The sequence below is a fragment of the Periplaneta americana genome, chromosome 3, assembly GCF_040183065.1.
Source record: "Periplaneta americana isolate PAMFEO1 chromosome 3, P.americana_PAMFEO1_priV1, whole genome shotgun sequence".
Classification (NCBI taxonomy): Eukaryota; Metazoa; Arthropoda; class Insecta; order Blattodea; family Blattidae; genus Periplaneta; species Periplaneta americana.
Genome location: NC_091119.1, coordinates 206,235,298 through 206,259,107, shown reverse-complemented (window position 1 = coordinate 206,259,107; position 23,810 = coordinate 206,235,298). Strand labels below are relative to the sequence as shown.

The following is a 23,810-nucleotide window of genomic DNA, read 5'->3' as shown; positions in this document are numbered from 1 at the left end:
TCATAATACGGTCCTGGACTGCGTAGATATGCTTACTGTATTAATAATTATTGTTTTCTAGGTTTTAGCCTTCATGATATATCAACAATGTAATTTAATGTCGTGTTATAATTTCCAAGGCCTCGTGAAAGTCAATGTTGAATACAACAGACAATAATAAAGAACAATTGACTGTAGAAGATTTTGCATTTTAATATTATACATGAATATTTGATCTATTTATTTTTATTTTTTATATTTTTAATTAATTTATGGTCCATTTGCACAATTTTAATATAACCTATGTTCTTCTCCTGATTATGAAGGTTGAATGTGCAAACTTTGGCACATATCGGTCAAAGCGTGTAGATTTGTATAGAGAACATACATACCCACATTAAATTTTATATATTAAGAAGATATTAAATTTGTATCTATCCCTGAACATATTCTAATTATTATAAACTAGCTGAAAGTACCCGGCGTTGCCCGGGTTTTCCTTTCTGCTTCTATTTTTAATTAAACTGGTTATTAAATTTTCGGAAATCTCGGAAACCTAACTATACACAACCAAAACGAATTGTCTTTACTAAGCTTTCCTCGCCCATAAAGATGAATCTTTACTTAACGTCACTTACATGAATTAATGAACTCCTTAGCTAAATGCCTGCCAGGGTTAACTCAATTTAAAACAGTTGTAAATCAGCCACCGAAAAGAAAACATTTCATCATGTGCCTGACGTTAAACTGCTGTTTTAAATTTATTTACTTATTAATTTGTTTTTATTTCTGTATTTGTTTTTATTTATTTATTTATTTTATTTATTTATTCTGGTGTAGTTAAGGCCATTAGGCCTTCTCTTCCGCACCACCAGAAATATAAATAAAGTAATAGAAAAATCAAACTATAAACAAAGTAAAACCCAACGAAAATATAATTCCTTCTCCTCTTTCTGATCAATTTCAGCATCGAATCAATATATACATATATAATTTAATTTATATTGGAAGATTTTTTTACCTCTTGAACGCTGTACACCCACTTATATCATATCCAGTTTTTTTTAATATAACTTGAAACTATATCCCATAAATTCAGAACATATTATATTAATTCTAATTTTACACACAGAATACAGATGCAATATATACTTGCAATAAGTCATTTTTAACATAAAGACTAATATTCTGAGAAACGTATAGGCCTACCGGTATTTTAGAAATTAAGAGATTTTTATTTCCACAACGCTTAACATACTAAATTTGCAACGTGAACAACAATATTTTGAGAATTAATACAATGTTATTTTCAGTAGGCTTATGTATATTCACATACCACATTAGCAACATGACAAAAGTATCATTCAAATGCTTATTGATATGTGTGAAATCTTTTTTTTTTAACTTCTTGTATAAAATATAGTTGAGGATGTGAAAAACACGCAGTTTTTAAGTTAATGTCTGCAACTTTGAGCAACTGTCCTTGAGCTTCATTTTAATATGGCCATTACAAATGCTTGTGGCATTGAAATTGCAGTTGAATGAGTATCCTAGCAATACGTGGAATAAAAACATCTCCTTTTATTTTTGCGGTTAATATTGCCAATTCTATTACGTTTCGTATGAGGTTTTCACACCAATTCTTATTCGTGCATAATTTTGGTGGTCAATATTTCACAATAGTACTATTAGCCTCCTGTTGGTTAGCATGCTGGCTTCCAGATCAGGAGGTCCCGGGTTCGATTCCCGGGCTCGGCGCTCGGTGAATTTTTCTTGAAGAAGAATAATTCCCTGGGTGTCTAGAGTCTGGAAATTTGTATGAATGTGAGTGTGATTGTGAGTGTGCCGGATTAATATTAATTAACCAATCATCACAAATACAAAAATACATCAGGACTGTCGCTGGGCAGTAACCTGAACACACGTTTCAGCGTCACATTGTTGACAAGTAACTCCATCTGTTAGCACAACCATAAAGCATCTAGTAGATGCTATGAAAAACGAAAAAAAAAAATAGTACTATTGGTTATTCATTATTAAGTAAATTATGTGGTAGCAATCCTTGTAGTTTCAAAGAATTCTAGAATTCAGTTGTATAAAACAGTTTGCTCACTATCTACAAAACTGCATCGAGGAATTCATAATACGGTCCTGGACTGCGTAAAGATACTTATTGCATGAATTATCTAGTTTTAGCCTTCATGATGTGTAACAACAATGTAATTTAATTTCGTGTTAAAATTTCCATGGCCTCGTGAAAGTCGATGTTGAATACAACAGACAATAATAGAAAACAATTGACTGCAGAAGATTTTGCGTTTTAATATCATACATGAAGATTTGATCTATTTATTTTTATTTTTTATAATTTTAATGAATTTAACTTCCATTTGCACAATTTTAATGTAGCCTATGTTCTTCTCCTGGTTATGAAGGTTAAATGTGCAAACTTTGGCACATATCGGTCAAAGCGTCCAGATTTGTATAGAGAATACACACACACACATATATACATACATACATACATACATATATACATACCCACATTCAATTTTATATATTAAGATTAGCATACTGAGGTTACAACACCATTCTTTAAGACATATTTATTTTATTTTAATAGGTGTATGGTGACTTTTTACATTCACTGTACATAAACAGCTGTGTTCATATTTATTTGGAATGACACAATATAATAACTAGTAATGTTATTGAAGCAGAAAACTGTGAAGATGTCATATCATTCAATGTACCGCTACCATGCTTCATACAATGAATTAATGTTACGTTGCTCCTATTGACAACACTTCCAACCACTGAGCTACTGCTTAAATTTCATTTTCATCATAACATCATTCTTCAATTTGAGACAAGTTGAAGCTGCAAATAAAACAAGAATAATTCAGTAATATTTCATCTCGATATTTTAGTAATGAAAACTACTGCATTTATCACTCTAACATTTTAATTAAAAATATGAGTCCACTGTCAAGACTTCAATTACACTGAACCCATTTTGTTCTAGTGCCTAGTCATGTCCATTGTCTTATCATACTCACTTTTCTTGAAATGTTTTGCAGGACAATGCTGAAATAGAGACAAAATAAGTACATGAGTTGATATTCTTTGATTTCATTACGAAACACATGAATTAACTTGCCCTCCATTCAGAGTCTTGTCAAAGCCTGCACAAATACATATATTCATATTCATATTCTTTATTGTCCACACCTGTGGAGTAACGGTCAGCGCGTCTGGCCGCGAAACCAGGTGGCCCGGGTTCGAATCCCGGTCGGGGCAAGTTACCTGGTTGAGGTTTTTTCCGGGGTTTTCCCTCAACCCAATTTGAGCAAATTCTGGGTAACTTTCAGTGCTGGGCCCCGGACTCATTTCACCGGCATTATCACCTTCATATCATTCAGACGGTAAATAACCTAAGATGTTGATACAGCGTCGTAAAATAACCTACTTAAATAAAAAAAAATATTCTTTATTTGCCTGAAGGTATAAGAATACAATAGGCCTCGTCAATGTGATAATATAAAAAACAATGTGTCAATATTTAAAGTATTAAAACAGTAAAAAATAATAAAATTTAACTAAAATACATCATTTTCAAAAAATTCATTCATACTATAAAAGGGATTATTTTGTAGCCATCTCTTAATCTGAAGTTTAAATTGTGTTTCATTAAATGCCTTTATATTTGTAGGTATCTTATTATACACTTTTATTGCAGTAATTACATAGCTTGATTGTGTTTTTTGCAACCTGACATGTGGTACGTTTAATTGATCATTATTTCTTGTTTCGTAGCGATGCAGATCTACTATACTTGTATAATTAGTAATATTCTTGTTTACATACATTAAAAGTTCAAAAATATATAGCTTTTAGACTGTCATAATCTTTTCATTTTTGAAAAGAGATCTACATGATAGTCTGGGTGGTGACATTGTTATAATACGAACTGCCTTTTTCTGCAGTAACAAAATGTTTGGAAGATCAGAACTATTTCCATATAAAAGTAATCCATATCTAATAACACTTTCAAATAGTGCAGAGTAAACTTGTTTTAAATAATGTTTGGGAATCTTGTACATGATACTTCTCAAGAGATAAATTACTCTAGAAATTCTTTTACATACATAACTGATATGGCTGTTCCACCTTAGTTTAGGATCCAGATACATACCCAGCATCTTTACAGATTCATTTATCACATTATTTTGGGTTTGTTTCAAACTTAGTGTTAACACATGAGTTTTTTCATCATTAACAATAAATCCATTAATTGAAAACAACTTTCTTATATCAGCAAATACAGCTTGCTTCATAAATCTAACTCAGCAGTATTATTATGTGTGATAACAAAAGTTGTATCGTCAGCATAAATTATAGTTTTAGCCGACACATTGTATGGCAAGTCATTTATCACAATAAGAAACAGGAATGGACCAAGAATAGAACCCTGAGGAACACCACACTTAATTGGAGCTACAGCACTTCTTTCTCCATTTACATCAACAATATGGGAACGTCCAAGCAAATATGAACGGAAAAATGTTTACAGGGTGGAATGAAATAACCTTGCAGATTGAAGGGCCACGATGGAGTAAATTAATACAAATAGTACAATATGCAACGAGCCTATAATGGTAGTAATCAAGACGCGAATATGTTTATGAAACGAGCGCAAGCGAGTTTCATAATTTTCATACGAGCGTCCAAATTACCATTATAGGCAAGTTTCATACGACTTTTTATGCTCGACCATATTTCTAACTTGAAATTATTCATAAGTATTCTTGTTATTCTTATCTGACTGGGGAGCGGAACTGACCTTGTGCAATATCTCGTAAATTGTGAGATGTGCGCAGACGCGAAAGTATTGATTTTTTTCCGAGCAACAAATGTCATTGACCTTGATATAATCTAGTGAGTAAAATAAATATTAATCTTGATATGACCTTGAAATTGATTTAGACATTGAAAAACGAGATGACAAATTGAATTTATTTGAATATTATTTACAATTAACGCTAATTATTATAGTAACAGAACATAACCTTCTGCGACAGTATTGGATTTCCAGCCTCCGTGACGTTTCGCTAGTTGTCTTTCGATTGCATATCCGAGAATAATCGATACTTGCGCTTTCATATTGCTACAATGGTGTTTTCTGATTGGTGGAAGACCTGACCTTTAATGAATAGGTGTACTTTAATGAAGTCCATTAAAGGGCTGCTACCAGGTGTATAATTACTACATTTCGGCAAGGTCGAGCGTAAACCTAAATTATGTTTTGTGATTAACTGCATGGTTAATTAGAAAATTAAGTTTGAAATTTCAGCGCTATGTTTGGTACTCACCACTAAAATATTTTTTTTGAGCAAATCAACAATCACACCTGCGGCCGGGTTGCAGTATTTTGTACCGCATTTTTCCATTATATCTGCAAAATACAATTAACTAATAGATTATGTACCCGTAATGCTTGATTTCCACATAGAAAGAGTGCAATAACTTTTCGTGCTTATAAAACATAAATGTGCTGAGTATGAACATCTTGTAAGTCTAGTCATTAAACATATGAAATTAAAATCCAGGGAAAAATTATTTTTCTTCTTTGTTAACTTCCTAAATCTAGAGAAGGTATTTGTTCATTGTGAAACTGATCACTCATACATAATAATAATTTATTTATTAATCTGGCACAGCTAAGGCCAGTAGGCCTTCTCTTCCGCCCAGCCAGACTCTAATTCTAATTGAATACAATTGCTTACATAGTTATTACATTAATATCTAGACCATAAAACAACATGATAGTAAATAATGAAAGTTGGATAAGTAATGTTAGTGTGATAATAATAAACATTGGTAAGAAATAATAATAATAATAATAATAATAATAATAATAATAATAATAATAATAATAATAATAATAATAATAATGAAATAATTTAGATATTTATCTGTGATATATATAAATAACCATTAAACATTGAGAAACCTGAAACAGCTATTATTGTTAACAAGAATTGTTAGAAAAATATCTCGTTAGTCTATTCTTAAATTGGTTTGATGTCTGACAGTCCCTGACATTACTCGGTAGGGAATTCCAAAGCCGAGGAACAGCCACAGTGAAAGAAGATGAATATGAGGATGTTCGGTGGGAGGGAATGGATAATATTGAGGAGTGTTGTGATCGTGTGTCTAAATTATGGGGAGTGGATAAATTTAGAAAACGAGACGCAAGATAGCCAGGAGTGGAGAAATACAATATGTGAAAGAGAAGGGAAAGACAGTGGATTTTTCTACGATCTTCTAGACGGAGCCAGGACAACATTTCGAGGGATGGTGTTACGTGAATATTGCAGACGAAAAGGACGGACATATTATGAACACGTTGTAGTCTCTGCGCCGAAGTAACGCTTAGGTCAGTAAGCAGAATATCACAGTAATCGAAGTGGGGCATCACGAGTGTTTGCACTAACATTTATTTCATGGAAAAGGGTAGAAAATTCTTCAATCGCCTAAACGAGTGGATTAATGAGAATACTTTTTTGCAGGTTTCTGCAACTTGAATGTTCCAATTTAAACTTTTATCCATATAAATACCTAGATTCTTTACTGATACATTGTCATGTAGATATCCGTCGTGATAATCAAGCCTGACTGTGACAAATTTAGATAGTTAGTTGGTTATGCCTATACTGTGTCTTCACTCTGATAAAAAATTCAAATGTCTTCTTCTCTACATCATGGCCGAGTAACCCTTTAGGACTGCTACGATGTTTCTTCTACAGAAAAGGTATATCTGATGTTAAATAAGTATGTATATATCATTACTGCTTCCTCGAGCTCTCTACATTACGTAATCTTTGTCAATACTGATGATTTTTCTTTTGGGTATCTTCATTGCACCGTTTTATTTAATCCATAAAATTCGCTCATAAAATTTTAATAATTCTATATTTTTATGAATATTTAACCTATACAGACATTGTGAAGTCGAAATAGTTGAATAACGATTGCTGCAATAAAGAAATAGAATGTTATTCAGTAATGCCAATTTATTAAATTAATTGAACAATTGTTATGAAGGAGTGTAATTTTCTTTAGATGCAATGGACATGGAATTAGAAGATGAAGATGTAGATGTGGAAATAGGATTTCGCACTTTATTTAGTATGATGGATTCATACTCATCGATTTACGTGGAAACAGTTGGCGGAACTGACTAAGCAAAAGAACGACCATGCGATAAATTGATAGTGAAATTATCATGATGTATGACTGTGATTGGTTGGAGTTTAAAATTTATTTACACTTCATTGGCCGAAAATGGAATAACGTCATATAAACGAAATAGTCAGTTAAAAATAGTAATAAGAGTCATAGGGGATTGACTGTATAATTTGAAACACATTTTCAAGTTATAATATAATGTAATTTTAATTTTATATTTGGAACATAATGAACTTTAATAACATATATCAACATATGATTGATTATTTACTCCGTCAATATGGCTTAAGCAATGAATTACATATGAAAGAAAAACATACGAAAGAAAACTATTGATGTATTACATCCTCTTTTATCTTGATAGTATCAAGCAATATTGACTGAATAAATAATCAATTATATGTTGATATATGTTATTAACACTAGGCTTAACTGAACGTTTCCCAACACGAATTGTAAATTATAATTAACTTTGCAAAGACGTCATAATTACATTATGTAAAATGTAAACATCACATAGAGTATTATATTCGTTTGCCATATTGATGAGTAAGGTTGTGTTCTGTTTATATTGAAGAATGTGTAATAGTAATATGCGTTACAAGAGCGGTATGTTGAAGTTTTCATCTTCAAGGAAAAGTTTGAAAAAGCGAAACGTAGTTGAGCTTTTTTAATTTCCAACAATTGAAAGAAAACATACCGCTCGTGTATCGTACATTATTTTGTGCGAAAATCGTTTATTGCATACCTGAAAGAGGAATTTCTAATTAGTTGCAATGAAGTCTCCATCTTGGTTTCTGTTCAATGACGGCAAACTTGCAAAACAAAAATATCTATCTTCAACATTGTTGCTTTAAAATGTTTTCTGTGTTTACTATATTCCAGCAGGCCGTGATATACGTCTGTCTTTATTTTTCCCCCCAGTCTATAAATGCGAACTTAAAACAAACGGTAAGGTTATGTAATGATTTATTTTTCATTTTAATATTTCAACAATATTATTTATATAACATATTGCAGTAATAACATCGGCATCTGGAATCTTGTTGATTATTTCACGGCTTCCTTAATGTTACTTGCATCACGAATACAGTAACTTTAGTGGAGTTGTAGAGTTTACTTAATTTTTGAAAATATTTAAAAACAATAATTAACAGTGCAATTTAGGTGAAATTGCAGTGGTAAGTTTCCAATTTATAATTATTACTATATTGAACGTCTCTAAAAATAATATGTTAAAAGCCTAAAGCAGTAAAATCAATATGTCACTTAAGCGGTAAGAAGAGGGAAATTGTTATGTGTGTTAGGTTGGGAATACTGAATGTGGAATTTTACACTTTCCACGGACTGGTTTTACGCGGAAACCAAGCATATACGCACGATCTCGCACAAATTAATTTTCTAACATAAAACACCACTAGTTTGTTAATTATTTTTTTTTATCTGTTTCCTGTAAAATTTTAATTATGTTGGATGTGCCCTTTCTGCATCTTTCTCTTCAATTATGTATGAGGATTGTCCAAGTCCTGCATGCGGCCAAGCTAATATTCGTGAATCCGACGTTGACAGGTGAGCAACCTGCTTCAGCCCCTGATACAGTCAGGTCCTTTCCACATACGAGTAGTCTGACAAGCCCTAGAGAGTCGGAGCCCTACGCCCTTCCTATATCAGCATCGGAAACTGCCCAAGACTTCACACCAACCTATTGCGGATGATAGATGAAGTGAGGGGGAGATGGTGACTGATGGAGGGAAATGGGAGTACCTAGAGAAACACCTGGCCGGGGATTGAACCAGGACTACCTGGCTGGAGTGCCAGCGCGCTAGCATTGAGCCACGGAATCAAGACAAGCACGGTTACAATGGAGTGTGCATTGCACTCCTTTGAACTGACCTTTTGCATGACTGTTCGATATAATAGACAATTGAGAGGAGAAGGAGAGCACCAAGTCTGTCACTTCCTTCTCGGCGTATAATTGTTTGCAATATCTCGTGAAAGGTCCAGACTTAATATATCCTTCACTGTCACACTGAAAATAAACACAAGAACACATCTGTAAAAATGCAGTCTGATTCTTTTACGTAAATTTAAGGTCGTCGAACTAAAAGCTCTCTTGGCGGTTATGCTTTATATAATACAATTAAATTACGAAGCTGAGGGTGTATGTATGTATGTATGTATGTATGTATGTATGTATGTATGTATGTATGTATGTATGTATGTATGTATGTATGTATGTATGTATGTATGTATGTATGTATGTATGTATGTATGTATGTATGTATGTATTTACACTGCAAGTGGGCAAACACCCGGTGGCAGTGGTATATACAATATTAACAAAACACAATAAAATGATAAGCAATACACAATAAAATCTACAATACACAATACAATTTACAACACATATACAATTTTATACACAATACAATAAGAATACACAATGCAGTTTAACATAATAATAATAAAACATAAAATAAAACACCTAATTTTACAACACAACCTACATAATTATGTATAGGCCCTACATAAGTTTCAATAGTCTTTCACTTTACTCTCATCTCACTCACTGTAGTGGCACTATGACGCATTTCACTGACACTATAGAACACATTTCACTGACACTATAGAACACATTTCACTGACACTATAGAACACATTTCATTGACGCTATAAATTATCACTGATCGGAACTGTTCACTGCACTGTAAAACCATAACTTCACTGACTCACCTCGCTTCACTGATACAACAGTTCAAATAAGTCAAATAATTACACCCTTATGCATACTTATAAACAGAACTACATTTAAACATTTCTAGTCTAAGGCCCTCTTACACGCTATTTTTAAATAATTTACAATTCAAACCAAGGAAGTAAACTCGTCAGGCTAGATAAGTACATGTCACCTTAAAAAATTAAATGTTGAATGTCACCTTAATTATAATTTTCACTTTATATACAACTTTTTAAATTATTCTTGAATCTCCTTAAGGAAGGAGAGCCCTCAAAGACCGCTGCAGGTAGGTCATTCCAATCATTTATAGTTCTATTTAAAAATGAGAATTTACCTACATCCGTTTTCTGTTTCCTACATTTGATTTTAAAATCATGATCGTTCCTACCATAGTACGTTGGCTTTTCTAACCGAGTCGTTATGTCTACCCATGTAATAAGTAATTGATTAACTAGCGGACTTACTCGTGTTAATTATGTAAGTTTGTGCGGCTTACAGCTGTTTCGGTGCTTGATCACCATCCTCAGAGCCTACTAGATCTCGGCGTCATCTCGAACTTCACTGCCTGTTATGTGGGTGCGTTTGATTGTTGAACAATACGAAATATACAAACACACTAAAACACACCCCGATCACATTCTCAACACACAGATCAATTTCAGCACACACACACACACTATTTGACTTCACTCTTCAACACCTTTCAACAATAAAACGCACCCACATAACAGGCAGAGAAGTTCGAGATGACGCCGAGATCTAGTAGGATCTGAGGATGGTGATCAAGCAGCGAAACAGCTGTAAGCTGCACAAACTTACATAATTAACATGAGTAAATCTGCTAGTTAATCAATTACTTATATTCAAGTGTTAAAAGTAGTGTTCGCAAGATTCAAAATGGATGAGGGTATATGTTTTGAAATAATTAATTAGTCATTGTAATACGTAAGGACAAATACCTAGTGGCAATACTGACACACTACGGTAGGAAAAACCACAGTTAACAAAATATTACACAATACAGGGTGGAAGTTAAATAGCCTTACAGATTTTCAGGGCGAATAGCTCATCTTCTATGTAACGCAAAGAACTGTAATATCATATTGGTGGAAAGTAATAGTTCGTTTATCAGAAAGAAATTTCTTTTATCGAAGTTTAACAACCTCTTATTCGGGAAGTATTGTGAGTAGAATCGTAATTTTTGTCCATATCGATAGGAAAATTAAAATAAAGAATAATATCCCTCAGACGTATTTCAATAGCATGAATGGTTTTCGTGTAAATTTAATTTAAGGGGAGAGGATGGTATTTTTTTGGCGAAAAAATTAGTAAATTAAAAAAAAAATCTTTAAAATACTCTGCGATATTTGTGGAATGCATAGCATCGGATGTTGAATCGCCATTTATAAACTTCCTACGTTATAAATTTTTAAATCACTCGCCCACTTTTACTGTTATTTCCGGTAAATTAAATTTTCAAAAAAAAAAAAAATATATATTTTCTTTAAAATACCCTTTGATATGTGTGGAATGCATTGCATAACATTTTGTGGGTATTTGTACTCTTACCGGATGTTGAGCCGTCATTTTTAAACTTCCTGCGCTATGGATTTTTAAATCACACACCCGCTTTTATCGGTTTCCAGTAACTTAATTTTTTTTGGTACATTGCCAGACAAAAATGGATGTAATTTCTGAACTATTGAAGATACATGCATGAAATTTAGAACACACATTCTTTAGACTATTAGGAAACTTTTCTCTGAAACAGAATTGTTAATTGATTTCATTTTAAAAATACGTCCGTTTGTTTGCAAGGAAGGAAATTAGAAAGTTGTCATTAAATTATAATTGTTTATGTTACAAACTTAGGGACTAATATCAAAATTCTGTTACAGACAGTTTGTAAAACATGCTTTTGCAAATACATTGCAAAACACTATTTGAATCTATCTTTAGAAAAGGTTTAGATATATCGGTTTTAGTACAATCCTGCATTGGGTACATTTTTTTTTTCAAATTTGGGCCCCCAAATAATTTTTTCTTTTCAAAATATTTTTATTTGGTTGAGTTGCCACAGCTATGAGGTCTCTACATACAAAAAAAAAATATTTTACACCAAATAGGAAAAAAGTTTTAAAAAGTACCATCCTCTCCCCTTAATAAAAACTTTAAATTCAAGCCACTGCACGAAGCGAGTTGGTTGCAACACAGCGCCAGAGAACAGCTCATCTAGCGAGACACACCGAGTTCGTTGATCTTTTACATCTGTATCACGAGTAGAGTGTGTTAGCGGCGATGTTGCTGGACTGCTGAAACTTCGAACTTAATTTTCTAATTAATCGTGCATTTAATCACAAAACGTGATATAGGTTTTCTATTCATTTCAGTGTATCCTATCGTTCCTTTCAATCTGCAGGGTTATTTCACTTCCGTCCTGTGTGTGTATGTGTGTGTAAAAACCACAAAATATAAGTACAGAACAAAACACAAAATAACACACCAATACAATACTACATAATGTTATATGTTATGGCACGGGACAATTTTTAAGGAACGGACGAAGTAAGTTACCTAATTTTGACTAATGCAATATGTGTAAAACATATGTAAATTTGTTCCATTTGTATTTAATGTAACTAGTGTATAATCTTGGCAATTATGGCACGAGTGTATACAGGGTTAGTTAAAAGTCTCTAAATAACTTTTGAAGCATACGGTTCAGTGGTATGAAACTTGGTATGTGAGGATAACCATATACTAAGAACTCAATAATGGTATTACCGAGTTTTCTCTACATCCGGTTTAACCGAAAGTAACTCCAACTCTCTTATTTTAAATGGAACACCCAATATATTATTCTATGTTTGAATAGTACTCATTAAGAGCTTTTGAAAAATTACCCACACTTGATACTTCTGTACAAATTCAGTGTTACTAAGTCAAGAAAACAGAAAAGTGTATCGAATATTAAAATAATAAAATACTCCTTCCTTAACAAAAACAAAACAAAGCTAGCTCACCTTCTAAATTATGTGTTCAAATTGGTAGCCCTCAGCTGCTTTACAATGTGCCACTCGATCATAGAAACCATTTAAGGAATGATTTAACCAGGCTTTAGGAATATCTTGGGTCACTTCCATTTTTATTTAGCAACACTGAATTTGTACAGAAGTATCAAGTGTGGGTACTTTTTGAAAAGCTCTTAATGAGCTTTATTCAAAAATAAAAAATATATATATTGACTGTTCCATTTAAAATAAGAGAGTTGGAGTTACTTCCGGCTAAACCGGAAGTAGAAAAAACTCGGTAATACCATTATTGAGTTCTTAGTATATGGTTATCCTCGCATACCAAGTTTCATGTCACTGAACCATATGCTTCAAAAGTTATTTAGGTGGTGCGTTTATTATTTTAATATTCGATACACTTTTCTGTTTTCTTGACTTAGCAACACTGAATTTGTACAGAAGTTCGAGTGTGGGTAATTTTTGTAAAGCTCTTAATGAGTATTATTCAAAAATAAAATAATATATTGGGGGTTCCATTTCAAATAAGAGAATTGGAGTTACTTCCGGTTAAACCGAGTTCTTAGTATATGGTTATCCTCACATACCAAGTTTCATGTCACTGAACTATATGATTCAAAAGATATTTAGGTGGTGCGGAACTTTTAACTAACCCTGTATAATGAAGACTATACACGTGTTACATGGAACGTTTTATGTTACTGTAGCATTGAAATACGTAATAAAGACTATTATAAATTTACAAAATATAATGTTATAATGTAGTAGATGTTATATATTGTTAAAATTAATTCGTGTCGCGATATGACTTTTGTTATAAGTTAAAGCGACAATAAATAAATAAATAGAAAAAAAAATGTAGTAGAAAAATGAGTACTGGATATGACGTAATATATTGTATAGTTGCTAAGCAACCGTTTCTAAAACACTGCTATTTTGTTGTTTTGAAGCATTTTCTCACAGGTACATTGTGTAAAATTGTGTTGTGGAAAATAAACTAAATCATCACGGCAGTTAGAAGTGAAATAGCCTGCTATTCTCCCTACAACAAAATGAGATGCTTGGCAGCGATCACAGATCTAATCGATTAAACCAAAGGAATATGAAATTAATTTTGATGTAGTTTAAAGACGTAGCTGAAATGGGAAGCATGACTCTTCCTCAGTAATGCACTACTACCTAGGAAAATAAGAGAATCACACGTATAAATATCGCAGTTCATGATGGCATTTCTTCTGCACAGCATACAGTTCGGTGAATCCAGAATGTTTAAGCGCTGGAGATGTTCGTGTCCTGTAGTTAGGCGGAATGCTACTAGAGCTTCAGTTCGGGAAGTTTCCGGAATTATGTTTTTTTTTTTTTCCGTTGCCAATTTCGCCCACATCTTCCCTTGGCTAATTTCTTTCATATATTATTTCAATGTACCGAAGTACATATGATATTTCCATGCAGATATTCTGCGTCATCATACGATGAAAGAGTAATGGAACGGAGAAAAATTCTCTCCGGCGCCGGGAGTTTAACCCGGGTTTTCAGCTCTACGTGCTGATGCAATATCCACTAAGCCACACCGGATACAACCCCGGCGTCGGACAGAATTGTCTCTGATTGAGTTCCAACTCTTGGGTTCCCTCTAGTGGCCACCCTCTGCACTACGTCATAGATGTCTATGAACATTTAGATTTAGATTTATTTATTTAACCTGGTAGAGATAAGGCCGTCAGGCCTTCTCTGCCCCTCTACCAGGGGATTACAACTATAACATGAACAATAAGATTACAATTAATATTAAATTTACAATTACAATAAAAATTAAAGTACGACAAGAATACCTGATTAATGAAAGCTAGACATTTTATCATAGAAGTTAAGAACAAAGAATATTTTTGTATTTACTAAATTACAAATTAAACCTACAATAACAAAATTCTATAGTGATGAAATTACCGGATATTGAGATATTTTGTGGTAGATTAAAAGAACTATTTACAAGGAACCATGTCTGAACGTGTCTCAATTACTGACCAAGTGCCTAGTAAGTTTGCGTTTGAATTGAATTTTATTTCGACAGTCCCTGATGCTAGCAGGTAACGAATTCCAGAGTCTTGGCAGGGCTATTGTGAAAGAAGATGAGTATGAGGAGGTGCGATGGGATGGTATTGTTAGTATTGTTTCATGGCGAGAGCGTGTGTTCAGATTGTGGTGGGAAGAAAGGTAAGTGAAGCGAGACGACAGGTACGAAGGAATAGAAGAGTTCAAGATTTCGAAGAGAAAGAGAAGTGAATGTAAATTTCTTTTCTTATCTAGTTTAAGCCAACCTATTGCTTCCAGGGATGGGGTAATATGATCATATTTACGAACATTGCTTACAAAACGTACACACAAATTATGAGCACGTTGAAGTTTCATTTTGTTGTCGCTGGAAAGGTCAGTCAGTAAAATGTCAGCATAGTCAAAATAGGGAAATACAAGGGCCTGCACAAGGGGCTTTTTTAAGCAAGAGGGAAGATGAACATAGGACCGAAGTCCACACATGTGCTGAGGTGCACTCGTTATGAGTGACTAGTTGGCCGGGATCCGACGGAATAAGCGCCGTCTTAAATCACGAAGTGATTTACGCATATCATATATTATTTCAATGTACCGAAGTACATATGATATTTCCATGCAGATATTCTGCGTCATCATACGATGAAAGAGTAATGGAACGGAGACAAATTCTCTCCGGCGCCGGGATTTGAACCCGGGTTTTCAGCTCTACGTGCTGATGCTTTATCCACTAAGCCACACCGAACTTATTCCGTCGGATCCCGGCCAACTAGTCACTCATAACGAGTGCATCTCAGCACATGTGTGGACTTCGGTCCCACGTTCATAGACATCTATGACGTAGTACAGAGGGTGGCCACTAGAGGGAACCCAAGAGTTGGAACTCAATCAGAGACAATTCTGTCCGACACCAGGGTTGTATCCGGTGTGGCTTAGTGGATAAAGCATCAGCACGTAGAGCTGAAAACCCGGGTTCAAATCCCGGCGCCGGAGAGAATTTTTCTCCGTTCCATTACTCTTTCATCATATAATTTCTTTCAGTTGGTTTGATCTTTCCTTTCTAAAAGGGAAAATGATTATTGATTTTCCTTTGGAGGGTCAACTATTTTTGTGCCTTTTTTCGCCAGAAGATCAGCTGTCTCATTTCCTTTGATACCAACATGAGAAGGGATCCATTGGAGTGTGATTTCTTTGCCTGCTTGTTGTAATCTCTTGATTAATGTTTTGATTTCCGAAACTTTGGATGTGGGTATAGGTCTCGCAAGCAGGGATTACCGACGGTAGGAATGCGAATGAAATACTGCGATAAGGAAGAGCGGGCGACAGGAAAGGTCACGAGATAACTTGAATAATATTCAAGAGTACAGTCGGAAGAGAAATGACATCGATAGGATCAGTCTTGCGTTGTCATAGTTACATTACGACTTTAGTTTGTTCCATTGCATGTGAATGCGTGTCTTGTATCGCAGGGTATTATTATTTTATTCGTAAACATATGTTGCGCGTTTAATTAGCTTCGAATTTTTCTCTTGCTACGTTCTTTATTTCCACAGCGATGTCCTCATTTGTTCATCTTCTTGGAAGAGACAGCACTTCCATCGGCTCGCACCTCTCCCCCCTCGGCGTGCCTACATACACACGTCAAAACAGACAGCAACGCCACCATTGGTTTTCGGTAATAGTTCCTTGCGCGAGCTATATATATCTTTATTTATTTATTTATTTATTTATTTATTTATTTATTTATTTATTTATTTATTTATTTATTTATTTATTCTGGTGTAGTTAAGGCCATCAGGCCTTCTCTTCCACAACACCAGGAATACAAATACAATAACAGAAATAAAAAGGAAAAAAAAAACACTATAAACGAAGTAGAGTCACACAAAAATATACACAGGTTGCAGTCATACAAACTTTAAATGAGTGATTAAGTATAATTAATTGTATCCTAATTAACTAACATAAACAAGAAACTTGCGATTTTAATCTGGAGTAAAAAAAAACAGAAATGAACACTTCTAGCAATATCTAAAGAGCATTAAACAAGACAAAACTTACCAATTTAATTTTGAATTGTGATAAAGTCCGGCAGTCCCTGACATCATTAGGTAGCGAATTCCAGAGACGAGGTATTTCTTGGACTTGATATGGCAAAATATAGCCACTTTGTGAAATGAATTTAATCCAACACGAAGTTGGGACAGGACAATGCGTATATATCTAAAGAATTATTTTCTTATTTTTGTAGTAATTTTTTATTCCTTCACCGTAGGTAAACTTAACGAACTTGTAGTGTAAGTAACTGTTGTGCAAGAAGGTTGAAAGAAATGGAGCGCTTTACACAATAAAAGATTAGGCCTACACCTGGTGTAATTACATAATCTCTTAGCAATGACTTGACTAAATCGTATTTGTGATGACACAGCAATATTTTGAATTAGCGGGAGTAAAGAGAACAGCATAAAATGTATGGAAGAGGAATATTGAGAAATAAAGTAGAAGATTATGTACTTACTCAAAGAATTAACTCACTTACCATCTTGCCTTTCTTGTACACGCATTCAAACATACACTGAAACAGATTTTTGTAAAATATTAGTTGCTTATCACTAGATTTCAAAGTTCCAGCCTCGGCTGGGAAGGTGCATGTTAACTAATAGCGGAGTATTGTGATCAGGTAAGGGCTTCTGTACTTTTTCTATCTGTGGGATCTATCCATTGCGCTCTCTGTCTAGATCTGCTTTGAGGTTTTATACTAATTAGCATTGAAGCTGGAAAAAAATACAGCCTCACTAAATGTTAAATGTTATGTTTTATTTTACGACGTTCGCAACTGCAGAGGTTATATCAGCGTCGCCAGATGTGCCGGAATTTTGTCCCGCAGGAGTTCTTTTACATGCCAGTAAATCTACTAACATGAGCCTATCGCATTTAAGCACACTTAAATGCCATCGACCTGGCCCGGGATCGAACCCGCAACCTCGGGCATAGAAGGCCAGCGCTATACCAACTCGCCAACCAGGTCGACTACAGCCTTACTTTTGAACTAAAACTTATGACATGATTTTGAAGTACCTGTATATATGAAAGTTATAACGTATAAATCCAAATTAGAAACGGGAGATATTTAGAATATGTAATTCAAATTAATATTAAAATACAGTGTACATAAAATACTTTATACATGAGACATTCAGTAATTAGTGGCAACATTTGAATTAACAACAAAGGAAACATTTTTGGAACAGTAATATTGTTGCAGTGTTCAGAAATAATGTTCTCCAACATGGAGAACCCGCCTCCACACCTCAGGGAGACGACGGATGCCATCCACAGCGTCTTGTTGCACTAATCTTCCAACAGACTGCTCTACTGCTGCTGTAATTGTCTGTCTGGTTCTAAAGCGAACTCCTCTAAGTGGTAATTCCATTTTTGGGAAAAGGTCAAAGTCACGACTCGTATGGAGAATATTGAGGATGCTCCAGAACTTCCCAGTTCCATCAGCTCCTTACCTGACCTTCCAAGAGTGTCGCACCTACACTTCCGGAACCACTGTTCTAATTTAATGTTTTAATTAATTCTATTATCAGTAGTAATAGACTTTAAACTTACGAACTTGAATTGATGTTTTTTATCTTCTTCTCCACCTTCGTATTTTTCTGAAATTTTAAGTTAATAAGAATTAAATGCATGGTAAACATAATGTATAACGGTTTGTCCAGAGAAGCACTGGAAATACCAAACTTACTTTTCTTCATAGAATTCAGACATTCGTCCCAAAATGTATTATACTTTTTCCAAAAATCTGCGTTGTAGTTCCCGCAGCACGGCTAGAAAACAGGCACACAAGACATCTGTGAAAAACTTATTGCATGCTGTTGAATCGTATATTAAGGTGTTCAAATCTGAAGTTGGAGGTCGTCGTCTTTCCTTAGAAAGATACAAATTCTGTAATTCTTCTGAAACATTCCTTGTAATTTGACAAAAACTTATGGAATTTTAAAGGCATGTTGGTCCGTTAAGTACAATATCAATTAAAGAGTAAGTTTAATAAAGTCGATACTTAACAATACATTAAATCTTTATGTTACAACAAGAGATAACATTTATATATAATGAGAAACGTTTTCGCCAAATGGATTGGCATCTTCAGGTCAGGTAAAACATGTTAACATAAATGAACACTTGAACTTATCTAGTTAAAAACAATCGTTAAAAATTAAAATGTTATGATAGGGATCAAATAATATGCCATTAAAACAGGTGGTAAAGTTGAATAGTCCAGAGATCATGACGTATATAGGGAACGATGTGTTGATAGAAGTATATGTGACGAAGGAAGAAGGCAAGACCTCTTCTAGTATTGCTGGTACAGTTCCAAAAAGAGATGGAAGATGCTACAAAATAGAACGGTCGTGTTGCTGAGTATGGATAAAAAAGTGAAGTCCTGTAAATTATAAAGGGTGGTATAAGAGAAAGTTTTTGAAGCTTTTAATAGTACATTATGCAACGAGCCTATAATGAAGGTAAGTATGGATATTTATGAAACGAGCGCAAGCGAGTTTCATAATTTTCATACGAGCTTCTTAATTACCATTATAGGCGAGTTTCATACGACTTTTTATGCTCGACCATATCTCTAACTTGATATTATTAATTTTATTGTATCTGACCTGGAGCAATGTCCCGTATGTTGTGAGATGTGCGCAGACGCGAAAGTATTGATTTTTTCCGAGGAACAGATGTTCACATTGACCTTGCTAGGCCATAAGAACCTACAGAGATAACATTGAAATTAAATTAGACATTGAAAACGAGATGACAAATTGAATTTACTTGAATATTATTTACAATTAACGCTAATTATTATAGTAACAGAACATAACCTTCTGCGACAGTAATGGATTTCCAGACTTCGTGACTTTTCGCTAATTCTCTTTCGATTGCATATCCGAGAATAATCGATACTTGCGGTTTTATAACGGTAGAAAGCTGACCTGTCATTGGCTGAACAGTTGTAACCTGAGTCGTCATTGGCTGAAAGTGCTGACCATTAATGAGTAGGTGTACTTTAATGACATGCATTAAAGGTCTGCTACCAGGTGTACAATTACTACATTTCGGCATGGTCGAGCATAAATGTTTTTTAAAGTCTTAATAGAGCAATACTTACAGGAGGTTAAGAAGAGGTTGGCTTGAGTCCATGAGAACGGCAGCACGACTGAACTTTACATTGGGTTGTAGCATACGAGGAAACCTGTGTACCAGGCAAGACTAGTAGATGATCCGGAATTATTTTTGTTTGATCCTAAATAGCGGGTTGTTTAAATTCGGATATTGATCATTGAGGAGAGGGCTATTGTTATTATTAGAGTGGGTGGCGGTGTAAAATTCTTCTGCAGCATTCATATACTTGTGGTTATTAACAATTTTTAAAACATGAAGGGTGTCGTTCCATATATACGTCATGATTTCTGGACTATTCAACTTTACCACCTGTTTTAATGGCATATTATTTGATCCCTATCATAACATTTAAATTTTTAACGATTGCTTTTAACTAGATAAGTTCAAGTGTTCATTTATGTTAACATGTTTTACTTGACCTGAAGATACCTATCCATTTGGCGAAAACGTTTCTCATTATATATTAATGTTATCTCTTGTTGTAACATAAAGATTTAATGTATTGTTAAGTATCGACTGTATTAAACTTACTCATTAAAACTTATGGAGCTGAAGGTTCCTTCCGATATCTGGAGCTCTATGCTGAGGTTAATTTTATTTACATTTATATGATCAGTATTCATCTTCAATAGCTAATGCTAGATGGACCAAAAAATCCCAGGTCACACATGATCTTTTCAGGAAACTGAGTATGATTGCCAAGAAACACTTAAGGATTTTCCACACAAACAAGCTGCATTCCGAACAATGGTACACAGACTACTCAACATACCAATGAACCAACAGGATTACAACGAAGAACTAAACACAATCAAATACATAGCACAAGAAAACGGATAAAACCCTAACATAATAGACAACATAATACGTAAGACAAAATATAATCACAAAAAACAGAAGAATAGAACACAAAAAATACATCACACTAACATACGAAAACAAAAACACACATAACATTGTAACCTCATTCAAGAAATTAAATTACAACATCGCATATAGAACAAATAACACTCTACAAAAACATCTCAACACACAAACAACACAAACAAACAAATACAACCACACAGGCTTATACAAACTCAAATGTAACACCTGCAACAACTTCTACATAGGACAGACAGGCAGATCATTTCAAACATGTTACAAAGAACACATCACAGCCATAACAAAATTACAAAACACCTCCACATATGCAGAACACATCACAAATGTCAACCACACCTACAGAGACATCAACACAGATATGGAAATACTGTACATCCAACCAAAAGGCCAGAAACTCAACACACTAGAACAATATGAAATATACAGACACACGAAAACACACCCCAACGATATTCTCAACACGCAACTCAACTTCAAAACACATACACTCTTTGGCTCCACACTACGAACGTACCCTCACAGGAAACAAGAGGCGCCAAGACCAACAACGACCAGTTCCGAAGATGACCGAAAATAGGTCGAAACATGTTAACAAGGTACGTTAAAATTTAACACAAAAAAGTTCTTATCATACATATTCCGCAAGGATTTTCATTGTCTCGATACCTGCAATTGTGTCCGTTGATAAAACCATTTAAGAAAAAAGTCGCTTCACCACTGAAGGAAACATTTTGTGTCAAATTTGAGTTATATTCAATTATCTAACACGTCTGTTCACAAAATTGTAGTCTTCTATCAAAATCGTCTTCGCTGATCTGTTGGTAAGCTAGTATTTTCTAGGGGAAAAACTCAACCAGGTAATTAGTCCAAGAGGGAATCAAATCCCGTCCCTCCGGATTAGCAAGCAAACGCGCTACCGCCTGTGCTACCCGGTGGATATTTTAACTTTTCAAAGTATTTCTAAAACTGGAAAAGTAAAGCAGTGCTTATTTTTGTTAAGGGAATAATGAAATGTATAGGCTATGAAAAATGGTTACAATAAGCGATAATAATGCAAGAATACAGAATTAATTAAGAAACTGGTGCAATATACCAAATTCATCAATTGATATTGTACTATGTAATTTTGATTAGTCCACACCTGTGGAGAAACGGTCAGCGCGTCTGGCTGCAAAACCAGGTGACCCGGGTCCGAATCCCGGTCGGGACAAGTTACCTGGTTGAGGTTTTTTCCGGGGGTTTCCCTCAACCCAATACGAGCAAATGCTGAGCAAATTTTCGGTGTTGGACCCCGGACTCATTTCACCGGCATTATCACCTTCATATCATTCAGACGCTAAATAACCTAGATGTTGATACAGTGTCGTAAAATAACCCAATAAAATTAAAAAAAAAACTTTGATTATGTAATAGCCCATTTCCAAATTACACGCAATACAAAATACGTTTTTCATTTTGTGTGTGATTTTAAAAATTAGTAATTGTGTCGATTGCAGTTATTCAGTTAAAAAAACTAAGAACATAACTCTGTCATAATTCGACCTATGAAAGTCTTAAACATGTTTGCGTTTTGAACAGGGACGTATATCTCTTAGGCCCGATTGTATAAACCATTTAATCTTAGATCAGATGTTAAATTGATCCTTTTTTCTGCTGAACTTGGAATTTCGTGTTGTATAAAGTCTAATCTGAGATTAATTTGTCTCAAACTAAAGTCAACTTTGACTGAAGAAATTTCTCCGATTAAGTTAGATGATCCAAGTTCAATTATTTCTTTTCTGTTTGAAATATACGAGTGACAGATTGTGCAAATAAAATATCCATTATTATTAATATTAATAGATATGTTAGTTACATTTGTATATATTTCTTTCAATTTTTTGCCTTAATACACAAACATTCTTATATTTTATAAGGCCCTATCGTGTTCAGCAGTACCAAATAACATAACCTATAATTAGGCTATATTATGTTTATAACAACTATTAATTATTAATGGATATAAATGTTCAATTAACTGTATTACTAAACGAAAATTGTCGTTTTATAAAGCTTTATTATGTTTAGCAGTATCAAACACCATAACATGATAACAACTTGGAGAACAGTCAACCTTCTTCTTATTGTCCGCCATTATTTACATTGCACAAAAAACCAGTGTCTCCAACAGAGTGTAATATGGAAAGTCGCCAAAAAGTACTTGTAAAGTCGCTAGATTTCTCATTATCAACAAAGAAATATTAAATTTTGTCACTATGGGATGCTAAAAAGGTCGCTAAATCCCTATTTAAGCAATATAAAAGTTAAAAGAAATTGTTGTTGAAAAAGAGTTAAAGTCGCTAGATTGGCAACACTGAACAAACCTGTATAACATGGTCCGCACATCACGTATTTCACCTGTTTATGCGATGTTGCCAAATCCTTTTCACGTGAACTTAGATTGCATTTGAACCAAGGTAATTTGATCGCAGAAAAGTTTTATACAATACAAGAAGTTTACTTTTCGATCTTCGATCAAAGTTGATCTTCAGTCAGGGAGTTTTATGCAATTGGGCCTTAAAGTACACGTCGTGGTTGCCGCACAAAAAAGTGGTCCCCAGTGCGAGACCTATCGTCCTTCAGGGTTTGGTGCAGTAGTTCAGAATGTCTCTGTACATGGCACTGTTTTTGGAATGGAGCAATTGTGTTTT

General features: G+C 34.1%; 1 protein-coding gene across 1 annotated transcript in view; it reads right to left on the bottom strand.

Annotated features, from left to right (window-relative positions):
* Nucleotides 1-3,000: 3,000 nt before the first annotated feature.
* The window catches only part of LOC138697083 (uncharacterized), a 26,371-nt gene continuing 5,561 nt past the window's right edge, over nucleotides 3,001-23,810 (bottom strand). Inside the window, exons 3-8 of the mRNA XM_069822680.1 lie at nucleotides 18,797-18,878; nucleotides 18,661-18,707; nucleotides 17,585-17,620; nucleotides 9,124-9,259; nucleotides 5,352-5,434; nucleotides 3,001-3,066 (exon numbers count right to left, since the gene is read on the bottom strand). Coding sequence (XP_069678781.1) covers nucleotides 3,001-3,066; nucleotides 5,352-5,434; nucleotides 9,124-9,259; nucleotides 17,585-17,620; nucleotides 18,661-18,707; nucleotides 18,797-18,878 — 450 coding nt within the window. The remainder of the gene's footprint in view (nucleotides 3,067-5,351; nucleotides 5,435-9,123; nucleotides 9,260-17,584; nucleotides 17,621-18,660; nucleotides 18,708-18,796; nucleotides 18,879-23,810) is intronic.